Source organism: Ambystoma mexicanum, chromosome 3q (assembly GCF_040938575.1).
Source record: "Ambystoma mexicanum isolate Mex_15411 chromosome 3q, UKY_AmexF1_1, whole genome shotgun sequence".
Taxonomy (NCBI): domain Eukaryota; kingdom Metazoa; phylum Chordata; class Amphibia; order Caudata; family Ambystomatidae; genus Ambystoma; species Ambystoma mexicanum.
The window spans coordinates 966,649,091-966,671,178 of record NC_090926.1 but is presented as its reverse complement, the minus strand read 5'-3'; the positions used below and the strand labels follow the sequence as shown (position 1 = coordinate 966,671,178).

Below are 22,088 nucleotides of genomic sequence, written 5' to 3'. Positions count from 1 at the left end.
ATTAATACACGGTAGGTTCATGTACTTGCAGATGTAAGTCAGGGTCACTATTGTCCAAATTAGGTAAAATGCATGTCAGCATAGGCTGGGGTCACTTTGGCAGTAGTCAAGTATCGATTACACATGCATAGGTTAGAACCAATTTCGCAGTGGGCTAAGATCATTTTCAGGTAAAAGCATCAGTCATCAAGAAGGCTAAAATCACTTCTAGATAAAGAATGGGATCTATTGTGCAAGGGTAGGCTAGGAATCAATAGGTAAAGACAGTCTAACATAAGTTATGCAGGCATTATTCTAGCAGGCATGGCTGCGTTTGGGTGACATAGTTATGAAGCTGCGCAATGCATTATACAAATTACATACTAGGTGGCGTGATCATCCGGCAGGCAACAGTACTAGGCATGTTATCATACAGTATGGCTAATAAATAGTACAAATGAGTGAACTGCTGGAAGTGTAAGAAGGCAGCTAGGTAGATAAGCAATCAGTACATACGATAGTGTGAATACCCCAATTGGACGGCATATGTAAATAGAGGATTGTGGTAGAGAGGGTTATCAGGAGAGCAGAACAGTAGATAGGCGCGCTAAGGAGTAGTCATCGACATTTAAAGTAGTCAATTCAATGAACAAGATACATTCACTATGCAACAAGAAGCCAGCAAAGAGGGGACAGATTGGCAGATGTGGCCAGCAGGTTTCGTTAGGTAGAGGGAGGTGGGTGGACCCCAAGCTCGCCTCAGCAATGCTGGTGGAGGGGCACTGCTCCACTAGAGTGTCTCGATTATGGACTCCTGCTCCTGACACATCGGCACAGAAGGACTGTGTCTGGGTGAATAAACAATGTTTTTTAGGCATAGCAACAGTGCGCGACACTGCTACAGTATATTAGGTTGTGCAGGACTCGCATAGTAGGCGGATTTAATTAGTCTGCATGCTCACTATGGGGCTCGTATAGGTCAGTGATCCGAGGAATAAAAGGCAGGGTGCACAGTACGTATTATGCTGGTTACAGGAGTGCATCCAATGATAGTAAGTGAGGTACGAGTAGAGATACGAACGAGTGGCTTACCCAATTTCACCAAAAATGGACCTGTACCATGGCACAGTCCGGCAAACTGGAGACAAACAGGGCCTTTTCCTAGGTCTTCTCCGTCAAGGCCGGCTTCCGCCTTCCGGTTGACATTATTGGCTAATAAGGTAACCAGTAGCTTAGCAATGAAGACATGCAGCCTCGTTTGCGTGCCGCGCTGCGCCGGCTATTTTTGAATCGGGCAGCAATGGCACGGTCGCAATGTGGATTGGATTGGGGATAAATACACAAAGAAGAAGCAGAAATCATTTGTGGCTTTTCAGATACCACAATTTAGCTCACCCAATGTATGGGATACTGGCATCCGTCGCAGGGACTGGTGCAGGAATCCTTGTCATGGATTCCAATCCTGGATTCGTGTGGATCAGCATGAGGGGAGACGGGCTCCTGCCTTCTCCGCTGCCGGGATACGTCGCTCTGTATGTGAACTAACCGCTAGGGCACACTTCATTTAGCGGATTAATAAGAATATACACGTACACCATCACAACGCCTTGTACTCTGGGGGCAGGCCGGCAATACCCAGTCTAGTTGAAGCAGCGCGAATTAGCAGGTGGTGGGGGTTTGTGAGGGGTCTGGTGGTTCAACAACCCCCACAAGTGAGGGTCGTAGTGGATAACAGAGTCTCTCAACACTGTGCAAAACCAACCTCCTGAAAACAGTGCTGCCCTGGTGGAACCACGAAGTAGTGAGCCTGGGCAAAGCAAGTTCATGGGACAGCTGTTGACATTCATTGAGGTGGCCGAGACGTAGAAGTGAGAACAGTACACACTTGTGTGCAGGAAAGTGCAGTGGTGGATGGTGGAAATGGTGCAAGCAGTGGCGGCATCATCAGTGATTGTAGTTTTCTACAAACAGCCTCCAGCGGTGGCGGAGGCAGGAAGGATTTAGAAGGGTTCATAAGACAGTTAACCACTGCCTCTAGCGGGGTCCTGAAGCGCCAGCGCAAGAGTGCATACCTGGTACTGGACGCGACTCCGGAAGGCGGTACATACAGAGTCAGGGACGGACATGCCAACACGAGAGCTGCTGGCTGCTACGCCACTATAGACCAGAGTTGAACTGCACTGCCGATAAAATACAAGAGCCCCCCGGATATGGCCACGGCGTCTAAATCAACCAAGTCCAAACGGAAAAAAATCATCAATGGAAATATTCGCCAACCAGCTCAGACAGAAGCCGCGAGAACAGGGCATGACGCACAAGGAGAAGAAGCCCCCAAACGTGGTGAACAACAGATCCTGGAGGCGATAGCAGAACTGAAATCGTCACTGGAATTAAAAATGGATGCGGTCAGTATCGATTTGAATCATGAGACAGGATGTCTGAGCATTGGCGGAGCGTACAGGAGTGCTTGAGAAAGAGGTGAAGGCTAACACGAGCATTAGCACCGCGAACTTCAAGGATGTTTCTGCGCTACAACAGGTGCGGAACCTGGAGCACGGGGGGGGGAAGAGGCAGGACAGGCATGCAGAAATAACGTGCGCATTGTTGAGCATTAAGGGGAGGAAGGCTCGGACCCGTCCAATTTCATTGAAAACATGTTGCTGCAAGAGATAGGAGCAGAGTCGCTTACCCAGAGGTTCACAGTAGAAAGGGTCCACAGGGCTCTGACCAGAAGACCACCAGCCGGAACGCTGCCACGGCCTATCATCGCCAAGATATTTAACTATAAAGACAGAGAGGATCCTAGAACATTTTCGGAAGGGAGGAACAATAAGCAGAGCATCAGCGACTATCACAGCGTACCTGGATTACACTTTCTTGGTGCAGAGGCAGAGATTGAGCTACATGTCGATCAAGAGGTTATGTGCGGCGGGCTTGAAATACATGCTGCTATACCCGGCGAAAATGAAAGTTTTCCATAAAGATCGAGCAGTTTTCTTCGACTCCAGAAGACGTGAATACATGGATGGGATGGACACTTTGAACTTCCCCTCTGAGACGGGTGACCAGGCGAATGGCAGCAGTGATAAGTGAACTGTATTCGCAAGGTGCTGTATATGTGAACTAATTAGAGATTATAGAGTACTGCTTGGACTAATGACATAGTAGTTGGGAAATGGCATAGTGATTTATGATTTGGCTAAATACAGGTGCACCGGCGCCGCCCAGACCTGGAGGGTGCCTGAACCACACTGTCACCCCCATTAGATTAGATTAGGTGGGATACTGGTAGCTTAGTATCCTCCTGCTGCACTCCGAATGCTGGCAGGAAGCCGTAATCGGAGTGAGATGCAGGGATGCCTGAGCTTCAGATTTGAAGCTGGGCAAATGTTGGGAATAGTTGGGGTGCAGGAGGGGAAGAGAGTTAGGGTAGTTAGAGGAAAGTTGGCCTACAGACAGACAGACAGACATGACGGAGAGGGGGAGGAGGTGGATATGGGAGGGGGAGGATGTTGAGATATGAAGAAGATGGTTGAACTCAAGATGGCAACCTCGAATGTTAGAGGGCTGCACAGCTACATCAAAAGAAATGGAGTAATGGTATATTTGAAGCACCAGAAAATAGACATAGCGCTATTGCAGGAGACACATTTGACTAAAGACTGACAAGACAGCCTGGCACGGAAGTGGGGAGGGGTGACCCTGGGTACCACATTCGGCATATGCAAGGGGGGTACCTATATGGGTGGCGGCAACTGTCTTGTTCAAGGTTCTTCACACCTACTAGGATACAGATGGTAGGATGATCATACTGCGGGGGGAGTGAAAAACAGAGAAATCAAATTATCAAATTATATCCTCATAATGAAGACACAGCAGCATATTTCAGATCCTTGTATGCTAAAAAAAAGCCCTTATAGAGATGGTGTACTAGTATGGGGGTTGAGGGATTTTAATTGTAGGCTGAACCCAGTGATAGACAGGTCAGAGGGGAAATTTGTTCGCCCAGCCCCGGCGCTGAAGGCCCTGAATACCCTTCTACGCACATTTAACTTGGAAGACGTGTATATGACACTGCATCAGCAAGATGTTTCTGCAAATCTATACACAAGATTGGATTATGTTTGGTGGGGATAGGGGGAGATGTTGAGTGAGTTCACACAGGCGAAATACAAAGCTAGGGTCCTCGGATCACGCTCGTTTGGTTGCCACATGGCAGGCTCTACCCCCCACGAGCTAAGATTCCTACTTGGAGACTTAAGAGTAGAGGCGCTGAGAGACACCGGGTTTCAGGAGAGCCTAAGAAAGGAGGTGAAAGAATATTTTCAGCACAACACTGGCACTGTGCAATCAGCGGATACACTGTGCAAAGCGTGTAAAGTGGTGGTTAGGGGGGTGGTCATGTCACAATCTAAGGGGATACAAGATGGTATCTTAAGATAATTGCAAGGGTGGAAGACAGGTTAAAACGGGGGAGAGGTCCCTGGCGGAGGCACAGGAGGTGACCCGAATGCAGCAGGAATGCCGGAAACACTGGGACAGGTTAGGTAATTTAAATTACAAGGGATATATAGAGAGACCAAACACGGAAGGGGACAAACCCAGGCGGTTGTTAGCTTGGATCTTCCAAAGTGAGAATAAGTGGGAAGCGATTGGGGCAGAGGCTGGTTCAGATTGAGAATTGTATGAGTCACAAGAGCGTGTGAATACATGTTTTTATGAATATTATAAGAGATTCTATGAGTCAATCTCTGGGCGTGATGTAGCAGAGATACAGGAGGCTCCGTCTGAGATGAAGTTACCCAAACTAAGCACGGAAGATAAGGAAAGGTTCGAAGCCCCCGTTACGATCGAGGAACTAGAGATTGTGATTAAAGAGCTGCTGACCGGCAAAGTCCCAGGAGCAGACGGGCTCCCCAGCAAATTCTATAAAGAGTATAAGTCTGATCTCCTGGCGCCACTGTTGGAAATGCTTAACCCTCTAAGTGCCAAGGACGAGTCCTTTTTACATAGACTTCAATAATTCCCTGGCATGAATCACTGGGAACGGGCAGGTTGCCTGGATCCTTGATATAATCGTTGAAGGTCCCCCTGTTGAAACCAAATAAGCCAGATACAAATTGTGGCTCGTATAGACCCCTGTCGTTATTAAATCAGGACTGGAAGACGCTTACAGTGGTGATGGCACTCAGACTTAGGCCGATCATAGCCAAGCTGATACACCCAGATCAGACAGGATATGTGCCTCATAGGAATGTTACCAGTAATTTGCGTAGATTGCACCATGTTATAGATTGCACGCAAGGTGATGCCCAACAATATGTGGTGGCATCACTGGATGCAGTCAAAGCGTTCAATTCGGTCAGATGGCAAAGGCTGTAGGCGGTATTGGATGGGTTTGGTATGGGACAGACATACATTAATTGGGTGCGACTGCTGTATAACGAACCAGTGGCGAGGGTGAAAAAGGGCACAACAATCTCAGAACAGTGGCAATTAAGTAAGGGTACAAGACAGGGATGTCTGTTGTCTCCGATGCTATTCATACTGGCATTGGAGCCGCTGGCAATCTATCTGCGGGACGAATATGGGAAGGCGGGGTTTGAAATGCCAGGAGGGAGACCTCTTCTATTGTTATACGCAGATGATATGTTACTGCAAATTAGTCTCTGGGTGCTACAAGTAGAGTATGTTTTAGATTTAATGAGATATGCTGCCTTGTCGGGCATAACTATAAACCCACAAAAGTGGAGCCTGTTCCCACTAGGAGAATACCTTGGGAAGCCAGAGCTAAGGCTGCCAGTGCTGCCGATCAAATGGAAATTAGACACGTTCCACTATTTGGAGGAGAACATTTATCATGATCCTCAGATGGAGCACACACACACACCACTGTTAGGGCATTGAATGGGATCGAAAAGTACATATCTTTCTGGGCTACATTACCAATATCTATGATGGGATGGGCAGCGTTACTGAAGATGGTGGTGCTCCCGAGACTTCTCTACTTGTTCACAAATATCCCGTTTGCAATTCCGAGATTGTTTTTCAATAGACTACATAGCATATATTCCAGATGTAGGGTGGCACTTTAGAAGCTTCAGAATGCGTATGACTCAGGGGGGATTAAGCTGCCCAACTTTGAGGTATGTTTTGTTGCCAGCCAGTTGCAATTTGTAGCCAGGTGGTTGTCGATTGAACAAACGCGAGTCACAATTGTTACACATTACAGGGATTTAGTTTTTCCTGAGAGAAATTATATAGATGCCGCACTCTCGCACAGTCTGCTTACCCAGGTTGATGAAATTAGAGTGTGGCGCAGGGTCTGTCAACTGATGGGTGGAGCAACACCATATTCCCCGCAGATTCCATTGGTGGCATTAGAGGGAGGGGGTGAGTGACCAATTGCGGTTCAATGTCTGGAAATACTGGGAACCGAAAGGGGTAGCTAAGGTAGGGGACCTGATTAAGAAGGGGTTTCCTAAGGAATCTGGGGGACTGAGGGAGGAGGCAGGAGTACACCTGGGTCCGCACATTACAGTCTTGTCTGCTACAGATACTTCGGCGCAGATGCCACGAGGCTGACGCCCCGTTGCAACCAGACAAAATGATTGAGACGTTTTATGATGTGTCGGAAGGTGGGCATGAAGTCTCGAGGATTTACGAGTTGCTAATGTCTAAAGTGGGGAAGGAGTTGAGACAGAAGAGACAGCAGTGAGAGCCCATGTCGGGTGCAATATGGAGGAGAGCTATGGCGTATCACAAAAAGGTGTCTAGGAACACAAGGCTTCAGCAGATTCAATTGTATATAACTCGCAGAGCATATTTAACCCCGAACAGAATAGCAAAGTTTAGCCTGGAAGTTATACAAGCTTGCCCGAAATGTGGGGAGGTGGATGCGGATTTGATGAATATGTTCCGAGTCTGTATAGAGATCAGCAGATTTTGGGAGGAAGTAGCTCAAGCATTAGCAAAAGCAGATATCACTTTGGATATTGGATCCCCCTGGCTTGTTTACTCAGGATTTGAGAGACCCAAAAGGGATAAACATGCGAGTAAACTTAAAGATCTAGCATGTATCTTAGCGAAACGTAGAATAGGGATGGGTTGGAAAACCCAGGCGAGGCCTCTAGTGCAAGTATGGTGGAAGGACTTGATAAAATGGGCAAATGCGGAAACTGGTTTGGCAGGAGGACGTGCGTAGGTCATTGGACCAAGGAGAGGGAGAAGTGGAAGCTTGGAGACAGTTGATTGAGGACTTGGTCATCTTCACGCTAGAAGTGGACGAACCGGCGGAACACAGTCCTGCACGGTCTAGTGCAAATACCAGCAGTGTTGTGGTGAATGAACAATAAAGTGAAGGAAGTATGTGGGGTCTAGTAGGCCGGGATGAGGGTAGGAGGAGAACAAACAGACGGAAGTAGTAATGTAACATGATGTATGATGTGATACGATGTCTGTATGGTTTTTCTTTCTATTGGAAAAAAAGAAATTGTCTAAAAAAAAAATACTAAAGCTGCACAAAAATATAATCAAGTAGAAAAAAGTACTCATTCTGATTTAATAACCTCCTACCCGCAATACACCTTGCGCATATAACCACGGGAGCCTGACTTATGTTCCTATATTTCTGCCCGGAGGGCAGATGTTCATGGGCAGATGTTCATGGCGAGTTACTAGGTCTGCTAATCCAGGCCTGCACTAAATAAAGTGTAATTTTGTAAACATCAGCTGTATAATTCCTCCTCCCCTGCCTTTCCTCCATTTCAGATGAACATTCACGCCCAAAAATCGTCATCTATGTCCCTGTTCGACACGGAAGCACTATCAAGGCATCAGGAGCTCCTCATGCAGGAATTCCCACGGTTCTCTCATCTCTCGGGTGTCAGCCTGGCGCAGCACCGTGTGAAGAATGTGCAGGAGGGCCCATCCTACCCACACCCCATTGGTATTCTGCGTCCCCTCGATCAGGTGACCTGTTTCAAGGTAGGTGCCCTTATGACCATCAAACATACTCAAAATTAATGATGAATGTTAGAAGCCAAGTACTCATTTGTGGCACTCGTCTGTATTTTTCTGATGCCTGCCTGCCTCTGCACCACATACAGTGGATGCCTGATTCTTCCCTGTCTGCAGCCAAATGTTGATGGCCTAATCATGGCACTCTTTCTACAGTAGCTGTGGTTTATCCCTCTATTCCTGACTGCATCCTCCTTTCTCTCTCTCCCCCCCCCCCCTCTAGCTGCCGTCAGACTTTCCCTGCCATCCTGGAGCATCGGATTGACTGTACCGATCAATAGAAACCCTTGCACGGAACCTGACCGATGCCCTAATCTGGAGACCCTGTCCTATGGATGCTGTCCGATTCAAAGACTGCCCCCTATATAAGGGTGCTTATGTACTGTATGTGCCCGCTGACCCCCAAGAGTTTCTGAAGTAGCTGTTAACCCCCTAGTTCTCAAGTTAATCGTACAGCTGCTTGATCAGTCGCTTCCTCTTTTTGTGCTTGCACCTTCAATGCCGGCTGATCCCATAATTTTTGAAGCCTCCATGATAACATTTTGTACCCCGATCAGCCATTTAGCTGATGTCTGGCATCCTACTCGCCCACATCCTGACACTGATTCTTCCTTATTCCGGAGAACTTTCCTGCAGAAATTGCCTGAATCCCTTGTTCATGAGTCGCCTCTTGCTGGTAATTTTCGAATCCTCTGGCATTCCCTGCAGCTGCTGACTTATCCTCATTCCGAAGCATCATGCTGTTGCTAATGCTGCTTGGTGCTCTCTGCCAGTTACCTTATTTCTGAGCCGCTTATCCTTTATATCAGACTGCTTCTGTCTCTACTTCTTTAAGACACCTGTTGCAGCCGCTGGATGACTCACCCATGTCGAATTTTTGTGATCCCTCTGGGAGTAACAACTATGATCATTGGTTATTTAAAAAAAGGTAGCAGGCGCTCCTCTCCAGAAAGTTCATGGCATGATAACCTGTTCTGAGATGAGTTTGCAGCACACACTTTTTGCTCACTGTACCTTTCACAGATGGGAAATATCCATTTGCATATCAGTCTTTGTCCCGCCCACATGGGCAGTCCAGCACCGAAATGCTATGGCAATTCCTCTCTAAACAAGAGTACCAACAGCAACCCCGTACACGTGTTTCAGCCTTGTTGGGCCTCATCAGTGAGGTGAGGCTGTGCCTCTAAGCACAGTGAGCAGAGAGTCCATGTCTGGTTGCCCCCAAGTAACTCAGGGTGCCCAACCCCAAGTTCCTTGCAAATATTTCAAAAAAGGTAGCAGGTGCTCCTCTCCAAAAAAAGCATGGCATGATAACCTGTTCTGAGATGAGTTTGCAGCACACACTTTTTGCTCACTGATCATTGGTTAATTTGAGTTCTTCTTATCTGGGTTTCCATCTGACATGTACATTCAATTTCGGGTTTGCCTTTTGCAGTTCAGAACCATTTTGATGCTTGGACAGCCACACTCAGATTGGTATTAGTTTGGTTGCAAATGTCATCTGGTCTTGTGAAATGCTCCCTGGACTGACGTCTTCTATCTGCTGTGTTCTTCAAAGCTCTTGGAGCAGGCAGTGCAATCACTTGCAGGTCTTTATCAAAAAGTACAATCTATTACATTTTTGATTGGCAGGCTTTTGTCCGGAAGGACGTTCTGAGTGCGTATTGGAGACTCTCAGAATGATGGAGATTGTGAACTGTGCAAGATCAATGATTCTTCAAGGCCAGTCTGCAGAGATGGATATTCTCAACCACCAACTCCTCAATAAAGTAGTGTCTGAAAAAGGCCTTGTTGTAGCTGTATTTGCTTGGATTGATTGTTTTCTGGGTGCTCAGATGGCATGTGTACTTTCTCCTACTGTTCCTTCAAAAAGCCAAACGAATTACTTGTAGAGTACCAAAGGGGTCAGCAATTCCCCCACCCCCCTCCTATATAATATTTAATAGATCTCTATTGGTCCTAGCAAGCGGGGAATAAACACTTGGTTGGAACTTCCTGGACTGTAAATGATATGTAGACCATTTCCTGCATCAATCTCCAGTCATGGAACGATTCAGGAGCTTTCGCTAGCCACCTGCTGCTGATGAAAAGGGGCTCTGCCCCCACACTCATCTCCACACTCCTATTCAAACTAACTTCCCAACACACTTCTCGTGAATTCGACAATGTGGACCACTCCTTTTAAACTGTCTCAATATTAGCAATATTAAGTCCTACAGTCCCTGTCCCTGCTAGGTTTCCACTAATACTAATGATTTCTTTTAACGGTAGCCTCAGCCTGTTTTTTTTTATTTATTTATTTTTTTAGGCTTGCATTCGATATGGTACATAGCCCTAGACATATGTCAAACACGGGGATCTGCTATCTTCTACTCCCCTGATATGTTGCACTACAACTCCCATAAAACATAACAAGCCTAGTGTATTGTAAGGGTTGATGGCAGAACATCTGCAGAGCCGTGGGTCGCAGACTATTGTTCGAACGCCTGTTAGGTATCGGGCTCTACTTGGATCTGTGCATGGTTATACAGTGGGAACGTTGCGGTTTTCCATTCAGCACGGAGTAGAGGATTCCCTCAGTAATGGGTCGGCTTTTGTTCCACACCCCTTTCCACGCTTTGATACCAGATGATCGCAGTTACATGTTATGAAGCAGGTTCAATGTAAAACGCTGCACAGATGGAACAGGCCCGAGCCTGCAAACATGTGCGCAATTATATCTTGTCAAACCCGTCCATTGTCATGAATATTTGGATTGTTAAAATGTAGCTCCAGGGAAGAAATAAGATGGATAATAGGCAATATAAAACTGTGATATATGCATGGCTTTACACAAGCTAAACTGCATACACATACAGTACAGGGTTTACAGGTTTCATTTATGGGCACCATGTATAATGGTATGGGCATTGGTCTTCTGGAATCTATAGAATCATTTAGACGGCATGCATCTTCGAAGACCGTATTACCGTATATATTTGCGGTGGCCAGAATTTCATTTGACTTCTGTTTGAATTGAAGCCCAGTAGTGCATGACTTGTTGAATTTGTTTTGAACGCACTAACAAAGTAAAGAAATAGATTCTTTCTTGCCCAACATTAGGGTACAGATCACATAAATGGCTAGAGCGAGGAGCAGGGGGTGACTGTGTTCCTTGCAAGACACTCTTAAGTGAAATACGTGACCTAAAATGTAAGCGTGACATCAGATTCATTGAACAGAAATTCCTAATCAAGCTTGTAGTTCCGAACGGTGATTGTGAGGTGAGCGTGTTCTAACATTAAGTTGTCCTCCAAGAGCACCCACTTTTACTGGTTATGCTCTCCCAGAGGCGTTGCTAGTGGGGGCTCAGGGGGCTTTAGCCCCGGGTCTTTTGGTTATAGCCCTGGATAGAAGCTTGGGGGCTACAACTAAAAGGCTAGCTAGCCCCAAGTCCTGACATTAGTATAGCCCCAGAACTTTTCCAGACCTAGCAATACCCTTGGCTCTGCCCAACACCGCAATACGTCATGAAACACCACAATTCCAGAGCCCCAAAGTCCTAAAACCTACTTCTCCCCGTATGAGGATTGTTCTGAGAAGGAGCGGTTTTCCCTCCTGTAGTCTGTATTAATGTTCCACAGAAAGCGGAAACAGCAGCAGGGCTTGTAGAAGCCTCAGGGACATCACCTACCCCGGCAAAGGCGGGCAGACTCCAGCATTGATGGAGCATGGAGGAAGACCTCTAAGCACTTTTGCTGGCAACATGGCAGCCATGGCTCAGCCGACGTCCATAAGACTGCAAGGGCTCCTTTGGGCCTTGGCAGCAATATGCAGATGCCACCCACTTTGAGTCACCTTTGGGAGAAGTTGTTTTCCAGAGGAGACCTGTTCATGGGGAGGCCAATGGAATTGGTGGGGTTCCACCTGTTTCCAATCTCCCCCACTCTCATCCCTGTATCCTAGTCCTTATCTAAAACCGATACCAGTTGCTTTCACCTCTGCGGGCGGAAGAGGGGGGCGGAGGGGATGCAGGATTCATCATGACAAAACTACACATCAAAATTTACTAAAGCTCAGTTCTGCTTCAGATAATGGCCTTTATAGATTTGAACCTCATGTAGAGCGCCTGACGTTGAAGGATGGAGACAAATAGGTCACAAGGGATGCTGCCGGCTCCAATTAATTCATTGAAATCCAGTTCAAATTCATGGTAGAAAAAATGTGATTTCTTTCCGTGCAAATAATGTTAAATGATTGTTGTGCCATGCACACGTTATTGTTTTTTTAATTGGCGATTGATCGGGCAGCTGTTCTTTTGAGGTATTATCAAGCCAGCTTGACGTCGTTTGAATTTGATTTATTAGCTGGGAATTGAAACGCAGGGTTTTTAAACATACCTTGCACTGAACACTTACTTTTGAAATGGTTGAGCATTTATAAGTGAACGAGAATGCTATACACGTGGCTTTGTGTTGGGGGGGCGTTCCGGAGAAAACCTGAATAGAAAACCTAGATTTCACATGTACCGTCTATAAAGTAGACTGGGTTGATTAATATGTAGTGGCATCAGACGCAGTGCCACAGAAAGATGGGATTTTAAATTGAGAAATGAGCAGTGGGGCTTAGAAATTGGTTTTGAGTCGGCTAAGCATGTTAATGATCATTTAATGAAGCTAGAGTCTAATAACATTTTGTATTTTAAATCACTGTAAGGCATCGGGGTACTTTAAAGATGGACATATGAAAATGACGAACTAAAATGTGTCGGATAGTTCTTTTCCATGCACATTGTAGGGTGAGATTGCCCTTCAGATGGTGATGATCTACGGACAGTGGGAACCCCTTTAAACCTCTCTATTTGGTAAATGTAGAGGTCTGGCTTTTTGGGATGAGTAGGCCTACCAACAGAGATATGCAGAACTTGGCATTTGAATAAAAGGCTGCTCAACACATTCTTGGTGGAACCTAGGGGTTCGGGTGTTAGGCCCATGACAATTCTTGCTGACTTGTGATATACCTGCCAGGGGCCCTGTAGAGGGTCATCTTGTCATAAAGCACAGAGATGCTCTCTCTTGAGAATTGCATTAGGCACACCACTATTCTCTGCTGCTCCCCTGCACCTACTTGCGCGATCTCAGTCACCTGGCCTAGTACAATCGCTGTCACCCTTCTGTTTCCCCTCCATTGCCTCGCCGCGCCTTGAAACACTTGTGTATAGGCGCGTTTTAAATATCATCTCATATAAAGCCTGCCACAGCGCCGACAGGCACATAGAAGAACTGCCTCTTGAGGTGGAGGCTGTGCTCTGGCAACGCAGGATGTTGTTCCTACACATGTTGCACAGCTATAAAAATGTAGCCAACTCTGTCTAAATGTTTTTACAAATAAAGATCAAAAGTTTGCATTAGTTATTTTTGGCTCCAGTTTAAGATGCTATACACCGTCCTGTAAAGTCCCTCTACAAATATTTTGTGATGTTGTGCTGGATGTTACGGGTAAAGCGAGGACGGTTTTCTCATAAAAAGTGATGCCCCAACATAAGTGGTGTCTTGGTCTGCAATAGGGCAATGATTGGTTAGTACTCCACACGGTTTACACAAGCGTTGCTTTATCGGTTTGGTCTCTTCTCTAGAAAGGCAGAGTCCTCCGGTTGCATTAACTTGAAATTGTGTTAAAGAGCACATTCTGGTCTTTGCCACAGGGCGTGGAAGTTACACTGCTGGGCATTGGGAGAGGATCAATGTGCGTAATCCACTAAAGTTACTTGTCTGCAATGTTCTGATTTGCTTCTGTAAAAATCAAGGGGGGGGGGGGGTCCTGGGAGCCCCTCTAACGGCCAATAAGTCCCGGTTTCAAGAGTCTTACCCAGATTCTTTAGCTCACTTTCTCTTTCACAGAGGAGAAATATCCATAACATATCAATCTTTATCCTGCCCTGGGGAAGGCCAGCACTGAAATGCCAGGCAATTCTCCTCTGAACAAGAGTACTGACCGCAACCTCGGACACGTGTTTCGGCCTAGTTGTGCTTCATCAGTAAGGTGGAGCTGTGCCTCTCTAAGAGCAGTGAGAAAGTACCACCACTAAAGACTGTTAAAATGTTTCCACTGCTACCAAAAGTTCTAATTATTTTTCTTCAATTTCTTTTTCTTGGCAGTGCGGAGAGAAGGGCCACTATGCCAACAAATGCAGCAGAAACCGCTGTACGTTTGTGTTGAGAAAGTGACTTTGGGGGGTAAGGAGACCCACTGGCAACCCTCAAGGATGGTTCAGCTCTTCTGAAAATGGCTAACAATTCTCAAAATGTCCCTGTTGGCTTTTCGAGAGGATGCTACGCTTCAGCTTGTTCAGTACTCCGGTGACCAAAGTAATGTGCCTTCTACTCAATGATTTATTTTATAGAGCATTAAACTCAAGCTTCCGTTTCAAGGACACCCGTTGTGCTAATCCTGGCTGAAACCAAGCTTGTATCACCCAGAAAAATTTACTTTCTTCTTTTGCAAAACTATCTACGGAACAAGTCTGGGTTTCTTCCATCTTCACTTCCGGAGAGAGCAGCACGTCAACAATAATCATTCAACCCAAAGAATTTGTATTACCTAAAGCTTGAGGAAAATCTTTTTTCCTGCTCTGCTGGTGTTGTTGCTGCCCTGCCCCATTTTTCTAAGCCTGTAATGAGTGACATAGTAAAACCTATTCAAATGTGTATCCTTCCTTGTGCCATTCATTGGGTGGCAGAGGTAGAAATATCTGTTTCTTGAGTGTATGTACAGATCTAGGTGAACGTGTGTTGGCAGGACGGATGCTTTAAATTTCAGTGAAAGCATTCCTTATTTTTCTAGCATTATTTATACCAGAAATACCATGAGTTTTAGTTGGAATGGTTTATTTTGATTGCAGGGATTGTTGTCTTCATCAAATCCTTTGTTTTTAGTTAAAGTTAAGGTAATGTGTTTTTCCAGATCACCTTTGTGAGCTATTTTTTGTGATCTCCCTTTAGCATTGGGGCACAGTGTGCCCGTTCTGTCAAATAATAAATATGTGAAAAAGAAGAATCTTCTAATAGTCGTCGCAGGCCAATCCACATAGTCGCACAAGTCCTCAAAATCTATGGCATAATTTGCACATCCTCGCATGAATAGTGGTAGAACACAGGATAGGCCATAAATGAAATACCTTTTTAAAAAACCAAAAAAAAACTAAAAATCAGATTGATATGTGGACATGTGAAAATATCAAGCTTGAAGAGGAGGCAGCGTAACCTGGAATACACTGTAATCCAGGTCATGCTGCCAAAACTAGGAACATGTTGGTGAATGGATCAACATTTGCTCTTTGTTTTATATTTATTTTTTTAAGAAAAAGTTCTAAGCAATGACTCACATAAAGGGATTTTTTTCTTGTCTGTCATCCGTTCTCATAATTGAATGACTGTTGCTGTCTGTGATCAACTATAAAGATGACTGGTCATTGTCTCCTCTTTTGGTGCCCTTCACTCTGCTCCAAGAAGCACAGCGTCTGCCAACTTTGCTTCAACTACAGTCATTTGTCCTGGAATTCTAGGTTTCTTTGTGAACCCTGCTTTTTTTTCTCCTATGATGGGTAGCCCCTTGCAACACAGCCTCTATGAGGATGTGAAGCAGTCCTCATTGGTGGATGAGCGTGTATAATCTTACTTTAAGATTTTGACTAATCCCTACTAGAAATGTATTGTTCATATCCCCTTGTAAATCACACTAAATAAAATTTATTTTTTGCATTTCTTTTGTTGGTTTTCTGTCCTATTTTCTACTGTTATTTATTTGTTTTAGTGAGCGCTCACACGTTGCCTTGAGGTGCTATCAACGGATCGTCTATAAATGTGTATCCATCCCTCACACTTGGGGAAACGTTTTATAATTTTTTGTTAGTCAAATAAAGGTTCCATGTTGTTAGGTAATTGGAAGTTATAGGTTTGACAGATTAGTTCTTTTGAAAACTGAGCAACAATTATATTTTAAATGAGGCTCCCTGTTTTCCTTTTCTACTTCTTTTTACACATAAATACAGGCAGAAATCCCTGTTTTTAGTTTCTGTATGCATCAGTAAAAAAATAAAAATGGAAATGCATGTCTCCTGATTGGATCACATTGGCAATCATGCATTGCAGGTCAATGGGAGTGCAAAGTAACATAAGAGCTGGATAAAAGCAATGTCATTCCTTTTTAAGTTGTTTAAATTACTTTAGATATGCAGCCCTTGACTTGTGCATGAACGCAGCTCTAGGAGCTTCCCATTATAGGCATTCAAGTGCTAATGTGTTTTTTGTCATGTAAATGTATTAAAATGATAGTTATAGCTTATTTTAGTAGAAAGGAAAAAATAAATGTGGATGAATAGAGCGGGAATGGTGCAAAAATAAATACCATAAAACCGGGAGCCTTTGTTTTAATGTACAGCATCACAAGTAAAAAGGTGTAATTTCCCGGTGTATAAAATGCCAATTTCCAGTTTTCCATTACCAGTTTATATTATCAGTCATATTCTGTTAATCTTTTTTTATACTGCAGCAAATCGCAAAGGTAGTAGTCTCCGAGCACTTAGGCTTGTCCAAGAGTTGGCATATTGTACCCTTACACAGGGTACTGGGAGAAACCAGAAGGTGTCTCACCCGCTAGTCCCCAGGGGGGATCTGTCATCCAGGTGGCCAGGACACGGCCATCGCTTTTGGATGCAGTTCCTGGGGGTGGCCCAGTGCAGGAGGATCACCTGGATGAGCAGTCTTCGGAGAGTAAAGTGATGGCGAGGCGCAGTATCCCCTTCCCTGTAACACCTTTACCCGATTCTACCAGGTAGGATACGTGGGTACTTTGCCCCCCCCCACCCTTTCTTTGTATGAACACTTTAACAGAGAGAGCCCGCTCGGGCGGAAAAAAAAAACACCAGAGCAGTGTACCTGACATGTCCCACTATAATGGTCAGGCAATTACTGGTCACCACCCTCACCTGACTTCCATTAAACATCCCCTCAAGGATAAAAGGGGCAAAGTACATGAAGGAACAGCAGTTTCGAGAAGGCAACTGAACGAGGGGAGAAAGATGGCAAACCAAGAAGGGTTCGCAAGGAGGGAAAAATCCCTTGACCTTTCTGACAAGAAACCGTTACTTTCAAGAACCTTGCAGATCACAAAGCGTAAGAGCAGGAATCCAGGCTAAAGAATCCTGCATTGTGTGTCGGAGATACTGGAGGCCCTCCCTTGTAGCTGACCAAGTCGGGGAGGCGCAGCAGCTGTCGTGGTACAATCCTTGGCTTCAAGAACAAAATGCCAGCGAGATCAACACAGCCAGTGAGTTGGGGAGGCCAATGCAAGACTGGTCTGTGTTGAAGTCAAGGTTGCAAGCAGCAGCGTTGTATAACGAGCACAGAAACGAACATTGTTAAATGCGTTTGATGAAAGACGCAATTAAAGCTAAATTGCTGATGAATGTTTGAACTTTGAGAAGGAAAGATATGAAACCAGTGACAGTCTCTGGAAAGGTATCCAGCCAAGAAGTGGCAGAAACGAAAGTAAGAACATTTTATGAAGTGAATCGTAGTGGACCTGCAATTGTTAAGCAAAACCCATCGCACATTCGAAAGTCTTTGATTTTTGATATCAAGAGAAAAATGTAGAAAGTGAGATTGCGTGGCCGGAATGAGGGAGACCAAATTTGAATATTGTGCTAAAGGGATCCGAGCACAAGCGAGGGGGACCAGTTGTGTACATAGTGGTAAAAAGGGGTCCAAGCCTGAAGGAGGGAGACCCATGATGAATATTGGAAAAGAGAACTTGTACACATGAGAACCCTGATAAGAAAGGAACTTTGGTGCTTATTTGTTACGACAGGCCCTCTGCAGTAAGATACTGTTATTGGAAAGGAGGCTTTGGCAAAAGGCCCTGATACCTATACTTTGAACTGTATCCTCGTGGCAAAAAAGCCAGAGTGTGTGCGAAGCTCGAACGTGTTACTTGCCACGTTCTGAAAACCCAGAGAAGGGAAGCCAACGGCTCAACTAGCCTGACATATTATTTCACTGGATTGATTTTCTCCCGCAGATTCCTCATCTTGATAGATATCCCTTGTCCAGATCTGCTGCCCAGAAATATATTCCAAAGGGGACATAGTGGACCTCAACTCAGGCGTCGATCCGTCTTGCGCGGTGGTCAATCGTCGGCTCCAGATGTGTCGTCAGGCGCCATACATATACCATGTCAATACGCCCCATGCCTCGGTTCCTTTTTTCCGCGTGCTCACATGCTGCATCAGGAACCTACTTGAGTTTCACTTGACGTTTTCACTAACCTTTTTCAATATACCTCAACAATGTCTTCACACCGGATCTCGGGTTTCAAACGGTGCTCCGATTGAGAGGGCAAAATGTTGGTGACAAACCCACACAGCCTCTGTTTATGGTGTTTGGGTTCCACTCATGACACAGAGGCCTGCACATCGTGCGCCAAGATGCAACCTAAGTCCCTGCGAGACAGAGCCAGTAAGCTGGCTGCGGGACAACCGTCGCTGAAGTCTCCGGCGCGGTCTCTCGTCCAGTCGTCTCAGGCCGAGGAGCCCACTCGTCTCATCAAGGGCAGGAACCGCAAGAAAACAAAAGAGAGGTTTCACTCCAGAAGCCATTCCTCATCCTCAAGGAAGAAGCGACGCCACCATCGGCAGTAATCAGATACTTCCTCGGAGCGAGGTAAACCCTCTTAAGGGACTGACCACTCAGGATTTGTTTAAAAAAGATATGCTTGACATGTTTCGACAACAGGTGGCTGTATGCATTGCTCCCACCCCCAACCAGCAAAAGCAGCGCTCAGTATCCCCGAGTCCACACTTTGCAAGAAGTAGATGCCTTCGACGTCGACTGAGCTTTCGAGCTCTGTGTCCGAGGCCAGAAAATCACCCTTTAGAAGCCTCTCCCACGGCGTCAATCGTCCATCAGACCTATCGGCAATGATACCAAATCCATCGGCCTCTAGGGCTCTGCTACTAGCGACTAAGCCACTGGCATCCAAACCTACGGATCCGAAGGATAAGCTCTCAATGTCGACCAGCTACGTTTAGGCCTTTCAACCGCTGTCGTGGACACGCCTTTTTGACTCTATACGGTCAATTTTCAGTGCCAATGAAGCCATGGAATGTGAAGAGGTCCACCCCATCTTTGTGGGTTCCGGCGGTGTCGACCATTTTGAGGACCAAGATGGCTTGATGGCACTTGCTCAGGGCCTTCAAGATGCCAGTGGGTTGGACCCATCTCCAGACCTTGAGATACAACAAAAACAACCCTACACTCACTCTCGCATCAAATTTCGGACATGAGTAGAGAAAGTGGTTGGCACACTCTGCCTCAAGTTGTCTACCATTCCCCCTCAAGAGTATGACCTTACGGACATCATGGATGAGGGTCCGGCTATTGAACACAACATGCCCTTCAATTAGGTGGCCCTTTGAAAGTCCCTCCGACCCCCCCCCCCCGCCACCTCACGAGTGCCAATGTCATGGGGAAGTACAGGCTGGCAAGAGGGGACCCTTCCTTCCTTCCTTCCTTCCTTCCTTCCTTCCTTCCTGGTAGTTCAGGCTGCCACTATTTCCTCCAGGCCCGCAGGATCCACGTCAAATCTCCCTACCAACAGGGAAAGGAAAAACGATTCTTTGGCCAAGAATGTTTTTACCTCCAGCAGCATGGCTCTTAAAGCCACAAATGTAGCTTGCAGTTTTGCTAAGTTTTCCTATGGTTTGTGGAAGGCTGTAGAGCATGTGGCAGAATACGTCCTGGAAGGTCCTATGCAGGGCGGATTTATACAGCTGGCGGAGGATGGGATGGAAACTGCCAAGCAGTCCTTGAAAACAGGCCTGGATATTACCGACTGTGTTGGCCGCTCCATGGGGTCGGCAGTAGTTATGAGAAGGCAGGCCTATTTGAAAATATCGGGCTTCTTCCCAATGTACAAAACCGCCTCCTATTGAGGGGGAGATGCTCTTCGGACAGAAGTCGGATGACTTTTTGGAGAAATTTAAGGAGTCTAAAATTGCTGCTAAGTTACTGGGCCTGGCTACGCAGCCGGCTAAGCCTGATGTCAGCTTTACCTCTAGAGGCAGAGGCTATAGGCACTATGTGCTTTATTACAAGAAAGCACAGCCCCCACAAGCCATTCAGGGGTAGAGGCGTTTCTCGTGTCCCGGAAGGGGCAGACGGCAGCTGTCGCTGGGGCAACAGCACTTTCGAAGCCACTTAGATTTTTCCCTTCCACGACATACTGGTTGGTGGATGTTTGACAGGGCATTGGTCCCAGTGGCAAGAGATAACCTCTGATTCCTTGGCCCTGCAATTAATTTGGTGGGTTTATTGTCGCCCCTTTTTAAGAAAACCTCCAGACAGACCCCCGTCTTCACCGATGCAACCGGGACAGGAGCTCCAGGAAGAACTGGGAGCCCTGTTGTCGAAGGGTGCCGTGGGAGAGATGCCTCCTGATCAGAGCAGGTCGGGCTGCTATTCCCGGTATTTCCTGGTACCCAAAAAAGGAGGTCTCCGTCCCATTCTGGACTTCAAGGATCTAAACAAGTTCCTGAGAAAAGACACATTTTAGATGGTGACGTTGAGAGAAATTCTCCACGCTCTCGAGCTTCAGGACTGGCTGGTGTCAATAGACCTGCAGGATGACTACTTCATGTGCCCATACATCAAAAGCACAGGAAATTCCTGCAGTTCCTCATTGGAGACAAGCACTATCAATTCAAAGTGCTGCCCTTTGGGTTGACCTCCGCTCCAAGGGTCTTCAGCAAGCTCATGGCGGTAGTCGCAGCTCACCTCAGGAGATCCGGAGTCCAGGTATTCCCGTACCTGGATGACTGGCTGATCCGGGGAAGTCTGCGCAACTGGATTTGACTCGTCTGGACAACACCTATCTGCTACTGCACAGGCTGGGCTTCTCCCTGAACTTAAATAAGTCCCACATGACACCAGTCCATAGGCTCCAGTTCATCGGTGCAGACCTAGACACTCAGCCAGGGAAAGCCGATAACATACAACAGATGGTCCAGTTGTTTCCAGAACCACACCACCTTACCAGCGACTTCCTTTCTCCACCTTTTGGGCCTCATGGCCTCCTGCATTTTTCTGGTGCCAGAGGCCAGACTGCGCATGAGATCCCTTCCTTCAGTGGATCCTATGAGACCAGTGGTCTCAGTATTTGGGAGCTCTCGGATCTCTCAGGGTATCCAGCCAGGTAGTTCAGACTCTGTTGGTGGGGCACACACAAGAATCTTATGGCAGGGGAACTGTTCTGGCCTCCTTGGACGCAGACCCCAGTGGTCACAGATGCGTCCTTGAAGAGTTGGGGCGCTCACTGCGAGGACTTGCAGGTGAGCGACCTCTGGACTTAGTCGGACGCCAGGTGGCATATCAACAGGCTGAAGTTGTGAGCCATCAGGCTAGCCCTAAAGGCATTCGCCCCATCGCTCAATGTGAAGCATGTTCCGTTTATGACGGATAACACAGTGGCCATGCACTACTTAAACAAGCAAGGTGGAGTGTATTCCCGTCCCCTCTGCACAGAAGCGATGCAACTGGTTCTGGTTGTTGGAGAATTAAATCTCCAACTCTGCAGTTCATCTGGCGGGTACAGAAAGCAGTTTGGCGGATGCTCTGAGCAAGCAGAGCACGGTCTCACACAAGTGGGAAGTGTGTCAGGAAGAGGTCTTCGCTCTCTGGAGTGCCCCAGCAGTGGATCTGTTTGCCACGGAAGCCAACAGGAAGTGCAACAGTTCAGCTTGAGGGAATTCCCAGCGAACAGTGCACTGGGGGACGCGTTTCTGGTGGACTGGACTTTCCCTCTCCATTACGTGTTCCTCCAATCCCTGTCATTCCGTGGATTCTCGGGAGGTTGAAGAGGTTTCGAACGACCATGATCTTGATTGCCCCAGATTGGGCGAGGAGGACATGGTACTCCGACCTCTTGGGTCTGTCCATCTGTCCACCTCACCGGTTTCCTCTGCAGCCAGATCTCCTCACCCAGTCGGAGGGTCGGATACTGCACCCGACCAGGATTCCTTCAACCTGCATGCGTGACTTTTGAGCGGATAAGGTATG

The 22,088-nt window shown here is 46.5% G+C and overlaps 1 protein-coding gene across 2 annotated transcripts in view; it reads left to right on the top strand.

Annotated features, from left to right (window-relative positions):
* CPSF4L (cleavage and polyadenylation specific factor 4 like) overlaps positions 1-15,741 on the top strand; it is a 224,388-nt gene extending 208,647 nt beyond the window's left edge. For both annotated transcript variants that reach the window (XM_069655108.1, XM_069655107.1), the window contains 2 exons: positions 7,750-7,965; positions 14,136-15,741. In XM_069655108.1, the coding sequence (XP_069511209.1) occupies positions 7,750-7,965; positions 14,136-14,204 (285 nt within the window). In that variant the 3' untranslated portion in view covers positions 14,205-15,741. The remainder of the gene's footprint in view (positions 1-7,749; positions 7,966-14,135) is intronic.
* The last annotated feature ends 6,347 nt before the right edge of the window (positions 15,742-22,088 follow it).